We start from the raw sequence: 12076 nt of genomic DNA, 5'->3' as shown, positions 1-12076 counted from the left end.
GTGGGACATGATAAGTCTCCTTTGAATTGACAAATATACAAGTCGCCTCAGGATTCAGAGCCTGACAAACATGGACAGAGAAAAAGAAGAAAGAAAGCTGGAGAGCGAGGGCTGTATCAAATATAAGAGAGATCAAGTATAGATTGGCGCTGCTGACACAGTTGGTCTGAGATACAAGCTGTGTCAGCCTATCACTTGATAGATGGCAGCCATTTTCATGTTTTTAGTTAGACCAATCAAAACTTGCAGATATCTCAGCCCTAATAGATCAGCAGTATTCCTGTGTTTGGCCAAAACAGAGGTAAATCACTTTCATTATTTATGCCAGCATCGAGTTTGTTCCAGGCTTTTACTGCGGTGTGGAAATTCAGCGTTTATGGCACAAACAAATGAATCCCCAAGGACCCATTTAGGGCACTTTGTGATCCCATCTGAAGGGAGGAGGGTGCTGCTTCATGTCCACCTGATTTATGCACCACCAAGCCTTATGATTATCCCAAATATCGATATTATGATTTCCCTTATACTGCAGAAGATGCATTTCCTTGAAATGTCCCACTAAACCGCTGCTGTTTGTATAAAGTAGCTTATTACAGTAGAAGCTATCATTAAAACAGCTGAACTACTGTCATGGCACTCATAATTTTGCTATTGCTACTGTCCCAAACAGAAATCTGAAATATGGCCATTTATGAATATACAGTATATATCCTCCAGACACCCAAGCATGACTGCTGGTTGCATTTTCCATTTCCCTTTTTGATTTGTAACTAGTAGCCCTAAGAAACATGCAAAAAAAAAAAAGCCCCTATAGTTTTCCTAAAAATGTCTGTCCACATTTGTGGACAGTTGGACTAAGTTGTGACATTTTTTAATAATGCCAAGCTATAGAAAGTCAGATTTTAAAATCAAATATTTTATTATGTTTCCAGGAGTGTTGGTTATTCATGTTTTTGAGACGTAACAGACATTAAATCATAATTTAGCATAAATTATTCTGATTCAACGTAATGGCCAACATCATCCAATCACTGCCAACCATGTTAAACAAATTTTTTTGGCACAAAACATTCTGAATCTATGTACTGATTACCATTGTCCCATGTCTACAAAACATATTGAGTGGTCCAAATATCATCTGCAGACTGAAACTGAACTTTTGACCGGCTGTTAGGAGTGAATGCACTTGGCTGTATAGGAAAGCTATAGGATGCTCCCTTGCTCACTAATTAGATATTTAACCTCCAGTGTGCTGTCTGTCTGCACTGCATTCTGAACAGTTTGAAATGTACCTTATTTTCATCCTAACTCCATATACAGCCCCTGAGAGCAACATTTTCCAGTTTTTGGATGCATCCATTGACTCTCAATGTGATAATGCACAATGAATATAGGATATTTTAAGGAAAATAAGCTTATGGTCCATGTATGTGGTCATTGTGTTTAACAGTGTGCTGTTTCGTGATAAATTTATGACATTTATAAAATGCCAAATCGTATGAAACTAGAGACTACTCGTTTGACTCAAACAGGTTTTATTTGTTAAAACGTAAATTAGTTTTCTTACCAGATGTAGTTTTGTTGCTGTTTCTCCCAAAGACAAATTCAGCTGAGATCAGGACCATATTGTTTTGTAACATGACTCAGTGCGTCGAAAGGTTAACCCTTTAATGATAGCCTAGAGTCTATATTTTGAAAAATATGTTTTTTAACTAGTTTAATTTTATAGCACTTTGGCCAACAGTTGTTGTTTTTTAATGTGCTACATATATAAATGTGGCTGAATGACAGACTGATATGTAGCAAATATGTTCAAGTATGTTACTTTTCAGTAAAAACCATACATGGATTATAGATATGTTTCATATACTGGACTTTCATATATCAGATTTTTTAGTTAAGTACTCCCCAATACTGGTGTTGTTGTAGAAGATTTGGGACACCAGTGACCAAACAGTGATGGATGAGGGCCTCCTAAAGCTTATTCTTATAGTAAAGACAATTAATGATTCAGTGAGTAATATATTGAATGTCTTCATCCTTCATTGAGCCTCACCCCTTTGGCTCGCACCCACAGCACTGATTTATAACATTAACATGTAAAGGGCGCTATTAAATTATAAACACTTCAGACATCTAGAGCAAGATATGAATTGGAATTCCAGAGCACATCTACTGTATAGTTGTCTTTACGCCTTTGCTTTTAATATCCCCTAATAACTCTGTGTCTTATGTACGAGTGTAACTCACATAGTGGACTCATTTAGGCACAATCCTTCCGAATATTGCTTATTTCATTGATTGACTTTCATACCGCTTCATTATGAATGGCATGCTAGCATTCTCTTGTCATTTTGTCTAAATCTAGTTATAAATCTAACATATTCAGGGGCTGTCTGTTTCAGTTCAAATTCTGGTCAGTGAGCTCACAAAAGCCTCCACATAGATTCTCACATTAGCGCAGAGCGTGCATTTACAAACAATATTGATCAGGACTGTAATTAGATCTACTTTTTTGGTCGAAGTAAAAGAGAAGAAAGTTATGCAATTTCTTAGGTTTTGATTTCAGTAGTATAGCGTAAAAAGAACAGGTTCATGGGGCCTGGGTATCTCAGCGAGTATTGACACTGACTACCACCCCTGGAGTCACGAGTTTGAATCCAGGGCGTGCTGAGTGACTCCAGCCAGGACTCCTAAGCAACTAAATTGGCCCGGTTGCTAGGCAGGGTAGAGTCACATAGGGTAACCTCCTTGTGGTCATGATTAGGGGTTCTCGCTCTCAATGGGGCATGGGGTAAGTTGTACGTGGATCGCGGAGAGTAGCATGAGCTTCCACGTGCTGTGAGTCTCCGCGGTGTCATGCACAATGAGTCATGTGATAAGAGTGTAGTGAGTGTATTGACTGTCTCATAGGCGGAGGCAACTGAGACTTGTCCTCCGTCACCTGGATTGAGGTGAGTAACCGTGCCACCACGAGGATCTACTAAGTAGTGGGAATTGGGCATGCCAAATTGGGGAGAAAAGGGGAGAATTTTCCTTTTTTTTTAAAGAACAGGCTTAAAAGGGACACCATATATTGTGACTGTCCTGACAACCTTTCTCTGTAGACTAGTTCTGGAATTAATCTTGAGTTACTCTTGCTGATCTTACCTCTTTTTTCTTTGCCCTTATGTATTTTGCACTTTCTTTTCCACCTTCCTCGTCATGGCTCTTGATGCATAGAGTAAAGATGCTGGGATCAGGACTTTGGTTATGCTGGATGAGCAGGGAGGTAAGTGTGGGTGTATTTTAGATGTTGACAGCACTATTTTTTACAGTCTTGGCACATTGTAATTTAAATATGTTACATCCATAGAACAGTATTGTTAACATTTTAAATAAAATGTCAATACAATTTGTCTTTTGATTGGTTATACTTTGTAAAATACAACCATTGTGCCTCCTAAATTGTCATAAGTTAATTATTAATCAATGGTTATTTTAGCTAATTCAGTTGACTAATGCAGTCTGTCAGTTACAGTAATTAATATGAAATGCAATTCATTTTTGTTTTCCTCTGCTTTCTTTGAAGTAACACTAAATCTTTTCAGTCTTTTGCAAACACGTTTTTCTCTTTAATTTGATATGCTTTCAATGATACTGTTTTTACCAAAGAAACAGGACTGGCCACTGCAACTCTCCATTTAATTTCTGCATCTAAAATATATTTACTTCATGTAGTTGCCGTCATAGATTTTAGTCCAGCTTTTTAACAATAAAATAAAGGGACTTTAAGAAAACAAATTAAAGCAACGATCGATTTAGCTGGTAATGACAAATGACACTCTTTTCCATTAACTGCACTAATACTCTTTTGTATAATCCCTGGCCAAATTTTTAATCTGTAAAAAGTTGAAATGGGCCATCAAAGTATCTATGAGGATGTTACTGTCTTGCTTCCATGTTAAAAGCAAATGTTAGCTTGTTTAGCTTAGTGTGATGTAGTAAATTATATAATTGTTCATGCTATAAGTATTAGCTTCTTAGAGGCCCTCTGATTGGCTCCTTTGTGGAAGATCCCCTCTCTGCTATTCTTGTCATAAGGGGTATGAGATCTTACAGGTCCACCCCCTTAAACTATTGCCTAAAGACTATTTAAATGAAACTCTCAACTTAGAGGTAATACTAGGGCTTTGTTCACACTGTACATAAAACTGATTTGTTTTTCAAATCCTATCTTCAGGACTGACAATCTTGAAATGCAATAGGATGAGTTTGTTGATACTCTGTAGTCAGTAATTACATCTACCGGTACTGTACATCGATTTCCATACTTATTGTTTCAATGTCAGAAAAATGCCAAGAGGCAATATTTACCTTTTAATTAAGAAAGTAAAAAAGTTAATATTGTGCATTATTATGACATATCACTGCAGTGCTGACCTGCATACCGCATGAGACAAAATTAGAAAGTGTGAGATTCTGACAAAGACTACTGTGTTTTGTTGTACAATAAAACTACTTCTACTTTTCTGACCATTCAGATTGAAACACAATTCTAAAAATCAGATTAAACCACATATGGGACATCAGGGATAGTTGTCACACTACTCCAGTAAATATTTATCAGTGTACGCATATTTTTAGCTACATACCTTTAAGATAGCTACAAAAAAGCTATTGACCATTTTACCATTCTTGCCCAGGACAACAAAAAAAATACAGTTCATTAAACATGTTTTGTGACATCTTGTATCACAGTGGAACCTGCTACTAAACCAGTGGTGGAGGTTTCATGTGAACATTGTGGGGTGGCAAGGAAACGTCTCCCCATCATTACAACCATCAAAACAAAATCTACACCTCTCTATCAATCTATGCCTGCATTGAAAATCCTATTATAGCCTATAAATATTGTGATAGTAAAAATGTACTTTGGAGAGTAGATGACACAATAATTGAACTAGGTGTCTGAAACCATCATAAAACCTCTGCTAGAGAAAACACACATTTGCACAATTGGACTTTTAATTTATTTGTGTGACAACTAGACCTGTATATTGTTGGCTCATTTGTAAAAATCTAATTTCATGCATTTTATTTATTTGCTGTTGAGACTACAAACAACTAAACAGATGTCAGTTGGATATGCCAAAAAAATCGCATTATGCTGCCTGTGTGGACAAAACCTAAGCTTGTCTTTCTCTTTGACGTGAGTCTTTCTAGTGTTATCATGGAATATAATTTAAATTCTTGTTTTAAATTTTAAATTAGAATATATAGAATTTTTAAAAAAGTTAATTGTTTTTTCACAAAATGAAACAATAAACAAACAAACAAACAATTAAAGCATCATCGAATGCCAGGGATTAAACAAAAGTAGCTAATGTGGTAGGCTTCTTTCCCCTCAAACCATTCTCAGTTTGCCTCACCCTTCACTGTGACTAATACCTTCACTAAACCTCTTAACAATATCGAACACACCCTGTCTGCACGACAAAATGTCAGACTGGATCACCACAGGTCACCCAGCACCTCAGCCATATCATCCCCTACACAGAGACAAACAAACTATGAGCTGCAACCTCTTTCATTGTACAGAGGAGAAAAGAAGTCTGTCTGCTTTCAACAAATGAGTAAACAAGCTGCAGCCCCTACATTTTGGGAGAGATCAGGGCAGTCTTTATTCTGCGCCAAGGTCTAATTAAAGAGACAGATCTCTGAACTGCCGCCCTCCTGCAGCAGACGCTGTCTCAGTCTGCTACTGGCTGTTGGGATCAAAATCAAAGCAAGCTTGAACTGCCTTTAGCTTTGTCCTCAATGACTTCATCCACTTTTCCAAGCATTAAATGTTAAAGGGATAGTTCAATTAAAAATGAAATTTCTGTAATCATTTACTCAACTTCATGTCATTCTAAACTTTTATAACTTTCTTTCTTCCATAGAATGCAAAGGTGAATTTTTGAAGAATATCCTGGCCTCTTTTCCGTATAATGAAAGTGTTAAAACGTACCATTAAAGTATCCTGAAAATAGTCCATACAACTTATATTCCAAGTCTTCTGAAGCCATACAATAACAGATCAAAATCGTCATTTTTCACTAATAATTTTCTCCTTTGATGGGCTATTAAAGGATATTCTAGGTTCAATACAAGTTAAGCTCATTCGACAGCATTTGTGGCATAATGTTAATTACCACACAAAAGTATTCCAACTCGTCCCTCCTTTTCTTTAAAAATAGCAGAAATCTGGGTTTAGTGAGGCACTTACAATGGAAGTGAATGGGGCCAATCTTTAAACAATAAAATACTCACTGATTCAAAAGTAAAGCCACAAGACATAAACAATAAGTGTGTTAACATGGTTTTAATGTGATAAAATCACTGACTAACATTTTCTGTGTAATGTTATATCTAGTTTTACAACATCGTTGTCATGACAATGTAAAAACAATGATTTAAACTACTTTCCAGCTCAAATAATGCATTAGTTTTAACAGAAGAATTAATGCAAGTGCTTTTATAAAACTATAAGCTTCACATTTCTGCCTTTAAACCCTAAAAAAACTGGCCCCCATTTACTTCCATTGTAAGCGCCTCACTGTAAACTCAAATTAAGCTCTTTTTTTTTAAGAAAAAGAGGGATGAGTTAAAATACTTTGTTGTGGTAATCAACATTATGCCAAAAATCCTGTTGATTGAGCTAAACTTGTATTGCACCTGGAATATTCCTTCAACCACTATTACCAGTTGAACTTAAGAACTGGACCAGTTTGATTCATGCGCCAATGACAGCTAGGGCAGATATCAAGATTTTCAGTGAATTAGGACTTAGATTTCTGTCAGAATATAACACTATAAGTTTCAAGTTTTATTTGTCACATACATAACCATACACAGTACGACATGTAGTGAAATTCTTCATATGACTTTGCTCCCCACAGTTTACGATAAAGATTTTATATATATATACTGTATATAGATAAGGATAGAAATAAAACCACAATTAAAAAAAAAACTATTTAAAAATGCCCATTTAAAAACCAATAAAATACACAATAAAATAGGGGAAAGAGAATATATGTACAAAATATGTATATGATATGAAATAGTACAATGTGACAGATGTAGAGTAGCAGCAACAGTTTGACTGGCAGTATATGTATTGTGCATGGTAAAGTGCATTTTTGCAGTAATGTTCAGTATGTAAGAATATTCATTGGATAATTGGTTTTTTACCTTAACAGCCCCAGTCCTCATTCAATTACACTATATGGATAAAAGTGGCCAGTATATTATTCAAAAATGTCCCTTTTGTGTTCCACAGATGCAATAAAGTAATTTGGGATAGGAACAGGAAATGAAGCTGAGTAAATAATGGCAACATTTTCATATTTGGGTGAATGATTCCTTTAGTGCATCTTTAAATACTGAATGTATTTCTGAAAACATTGGTATTGTAACTCTTTTCTAACTCTTTTTTGCATCTAGGTCCATTCTAATGCATGCATCCCCTCTAGATGCATATAGCAATTGCACATTCCTTTTCAGCAGTGCTCATTTCTCATATATTGTTGAAAAAGGGCCAATAAAATTCATTCCACTGCTGTCATCCCTTTGTTCTGACCAGAACAACTCGATCGTGTTGAAGATGGCATGAACCATATCAACCAAGACATGAAGGAGGCCGAGAAAAATTTAAAAGATTTAGGGAAATGCTGTGGCCTTTTCATATGTCCGTGTAACAAGTAGGTACTGACCATGTGACGAAAGGGTCATACGTATGTGGTGGCGTCTGTTTTTTTTTTTTTTTTTTTTTTGGTTTCCTTTTGTCACAGTGAGTGTCTGAAGTTTTTGTCTTCTCTTCTTTGTCCTCTCTTTCCTCCTTCCTTTATTTTCCTGCTCTCGTTCTGTGGGGGATAAATTACTTGTTGTTTAATCAGAGCAACTGGAGCGCATCGAGGAGGGAATGGACCAAATCAATAAGGACATGAAGGATGCAGAAAAGAATTTGAACGATCTAGGAAAATTCTGTGGTCTTTGTTCCTGTCCATGTAACAAGTAGGTGCTGCTTGCCTGCCTGACTGCCTACCTAAAAGAAAGCCATTTATAGAGGCCTCATAGCGGCCTGTTGATCTTGTCAGGAGCACCCAGATGATCCAATGATCCTAAGTAAAGATTGAACACCAGATAAGCCAGTGAGCATGATGCATGGTCACACATGCTCACAGAAGTACAGCAGCACAATTGCCTTTGCTCTGGAACCTCGATAGACAGCAAAACTGCATGGATGTGCCAAAGTTGAGCAATAAACAAACAAAAACATACAAATTAGTAAATACATTTTTAAAGGTATAGTTCACCCACAAATGAAAATTCTGTCATCATTTACTCATCCGCATGTTGTTCCAAACTCACATGAGTTTCTTTCTTCCATGAAACACAAAGGAGATGTGAGGTAGAATGTTAGCCTCAATACCATTCACTTTCATTTAATCTTTTATCTATAATGAAAGTGAAAGGTGAATGAGGATGTCATTCTGCCTAATATCTGTTTCTGTGTTCCACAGAACAAAGAAAGTCATATGGGGTTTGGCCAACATGAGGGTGCGTATATGATGACAGAATTTTCATTTCTGGGCGAACTATCCCTTTAATAGTAATTATTTTTACATTTGATATCCTCTGGTGAGCTCTAGTTCTTTTAAATTACACTTAATTTCAAATATAGAATATTTGTTCAACCAATAAACTTTAATTATGTATAATGGCAGCGTCTGCTAAAAAGACCAAGATCTTCTATAGTAACATAAGAAAGCATACACTAACTACAGGTAGTATTTATTTTTGCTAGCCAGCTGACACAGTCATGTCATTTTACAGATACATCAGTGATGATAAGAAATTCAAATTCTATTCATCTTTTCTTTTAGACAGCACAAAATTAAATAAAAGATGACTGAAACAGGCAAATTGCTAGCAATGCAGACACAGAGTTTGTCTTGTACTGTGTGAACTTTAAAATTACATGTATCTTTTAAAACCAAAAATGTAAAATTTTTGGGCCTTTTTCACATATCAAGCCTTTATTCAGAAAATTATTGCGTTCAGCGCCTTTACTATATTAAAGAACCAAAGAGGACCATTATATTTGTGACCTTAACACCTATGACCCCCCCACTCCCAAAATGGTTTGATGACCCCCCCCCCCAATGTTCAAGACATGGTTACAGCCTTGCTTACAGGTCTGTTTATTTTTTTGCAACTTTGAAAGCACATCCATCAATGCTACCTGTATGACTGCAATAGCATGTCCCTGAATGCCAAATGCATGCTTATGCATCTCTTGCTAATGATACTGACATTGCTGCTACCTGTTAAATGATAATGCACAGTAAATATAGTAACAATGCTGATGACCAACTCCATTATGAAAGTAACTCAGATGATGCAACATTTTCAAGCCTGTCGCTCTCTGTGTGGGCAGGGATGGTTTGGCAGAGTACAGGACACAGAGTTCTGAGTTTTTAACGGAGAGTCTCAATGCTTTTGCTGGTTCCCCAAGGGGAGCAGATCTAGGTCAGGCAGAGAAAGATAAAGTGGAGACATCCCTGGCTGATGCCGTGGCACAAATGAGCATGAACCCGAGCATATCATCGGGTAGTAGAGTTTTGGTCGGATTGTGCAGTTCATATTGAACTCCGTATCAAAGTACTGTGGTGGGGTTTACTAGGGTTATAAGTTACAGTTCTTTGAAGTCAAATAGCTTTCAGATTTCTCAATTAAATTACTTTTAATGTAAAAAAAAAAATATATATATATATATATATATATATATATATATATATATAATTTATAATAATGTTTTATTATATATATATATATATATATATATATATATATATATATATATATATATATATATATATATATATATATATATTTATTTATTTTTTTATTAAAATGTATAAAAATGCTAAACTGTAGCATTTTCACTAGTGGACTTTTGAACCCTTCAAATATAATATATATATTTGTCTTTTTACAGTTTGAAAGCAAAATACATAAAGGGTTCAAAAGTCTAAGTCCACTACTGAGTATGCTTAGGTTTTGCATTTTTATACATTTTAATAAAAATAAATAAATAATATATATATATATATATTTTATAAAACATTATTATTAATTATATTTGCTAACACTTTACAGTAAGGTTCCATTTGTTAACATTAGTTAATGGCATTAGTTAACATGATCCAACAATGAACAATACTTTTAAAGCATTCATGAATGTTAGTTAACTTCAACATACACCAATACGTTTTTTAAATCTAACATTGTATATCTTAATATTAGTCTATGAACTAACATGAACTTGCAGTGAACAATAGTTTTTTTTTAGGAACTAACAATAACAAAGATTAGTAAATTCTGTAAAGAATACATTGTTCATTGTTAGTTCATGATACTTAATGCATTAAAGGGATAGTTGAAAATAAAAGAAAATTCTCTCATCATTTACTCACCCTCATCCCATCCCAGATGTATATGACTTTTTTTCTTTTGCTTAACACAAATCAACATTTTTAGAAGAATTTCTCAGCTCTGTTGGTCCATACAATGCAATGAATGGTAACCAAAATGTTTAAGTTCCAAAACATAAAGGCAGCATAAAAGTAAGTCCAGTGGTTAAATCTATATCTTCTGAAACTATATGATGTGGGTGAGAGACAGATCAATATTTAAGTCTGTTTTTCTGTTTATGGCGATATGTACAAAGAATGCAAATCACCAAAAACAAAAAGAAGAATGTGAAAGTGAAAATGTATATTGTACAGTGTAAATATCTATCTGTTTCTTACCCAGACCTATCATATAGCTTCTAAAGATTTAACCATTGGAGTTGTATGGATTACTGCCTTTATGTGTTTTTGTACAACCCCAGTTCCAAAAATGTTGGGACAGTATGAAAAATGCTAACAAAAACAAGAATGAGTGATTTGTAAATTATAATCACCCTTTTAGCTATATTGAAAGCTCTACAACGACACATTATATGATGTTTTACCTTGTAAATTACATACAAATTTTTTTTTTTTAAATGTACAGTAATTTCAAATCAGATGATTGCAACACGCTCCAAAAAAGTTGGGACAGTTGACTGATTACCACTGTGAAACATCACCTTTTCTTCTAATAACACTTATTATGCAATTTGGAACTGATGACAGAATTTTTTAGAAAGTGGAATTTTCCCCCATTCATCCATTATGCAGGTCTTCAGCTGCACAAATGTACAGGGTCTTCATTGCCATCTAATGCGCTTAATAATACGCCACACATTCTCAATTGGAGACAAGTCAGGACTGCAGGCAGACCAATCTAGCGACTGCACTCTCTGCTTACACAGCCATGCACTTGTAATCCAGGCAGTATGTGGTTTGAAGTTGTCCTGCTGTAAAATGCAGGGATGTCCTTGGAAAAGATGGTGCTGGATGGCAGTATATAATGCTCTAAAACGTGTTCATATCTGTCTGCATTCATGGTGTTCTCACAGATGTGCGAGTTACTCATGCCATGGGCACTGACACACCCCTGGCCCATACAGACACTGGCTTTTGGCTCTAACAGCTTGGATTGCCCTTTTCCTCTTTGGCCCAGATAACATGATTGCTGTGTTTTTCAAAAACTGTTTGAAATGTGGACTCTTCGGACCAAAAACACAATTGCCTCACCTGTTTAGCATCTTCTGTGTCACGAACTCCGCTCCTCTGCCCCATCCCAGCTTCCTCGAGCACGCACACACGCTCCCCTTCGTCCAGCTCACGCGCACGCTCGGCTTCACCGAGCACACACGCACTCCGCGAGAGTACTCGCTCGCTTCACGCTCCCTCGCTCTGCCCCCTCGAGCTTCTACGCTCGTTTTGCTCGCTCGAGCTTGCACGCTAGTTTTACTCCTACGAGCTCACATGCTCGTACACTATCTCACCTCCTCGGGCTCGCATGCCCGCTCTCCTATCGCCAGAACATTATGTACATCTGCACTCGTCTCAATCTCCACATTAGTTTCACCTGTACTCGTCTCATCACCTTTCAT

At 36.1% G+C, this 12076-nt stretch overlaps 1 protein-coding gene across 1 annotated transcript in view; it reads left to right on the top strand.

Moving 5' to 3' along the window:
* LOC127621577 (synaptosomal-associated protein 25-A) overlaps positions 1 to 12076 on the top strand; it is a 46133-nt gene that overhangs the window by 27239 nt on the left and 6818 nt on the right. The window contains exons 4-5 of the mRNA XM_052095234.1: positions 3223 to 3271; positions 7923 to 8040. Of these exons, the coding sequence (XP_051951194.1) occupies positions 3223 to 3271; positions 7923 to 8040 (167 nt within the window). The remainder of the gene's footprint in view (positions 1 to 3222; positions 3272 to 7922; positions 8041 to 12076) is intronic.

Source organism: Xyrauchen texanus, chromosome 28 (assembly GCF_025860055.1).
Source record: "Xyrauchen texanus isolate HMW12.3.18 chromosome 28, RBS_HiC_50CHRs, whole genome shotgun sequence".
Classification (NCBI taxonomy): Eukaryota; Metazoa; Chordata; class Actinopteri; order Cypriniformes; family Catostomidae; genus Xyrauchen; species Xyrauchen texanus.
The sequence above is the reverse complement of the archived record's forward strand: the minus strand, read 5'-3'. Positions and strand labels throughout refer to the sequence as shown.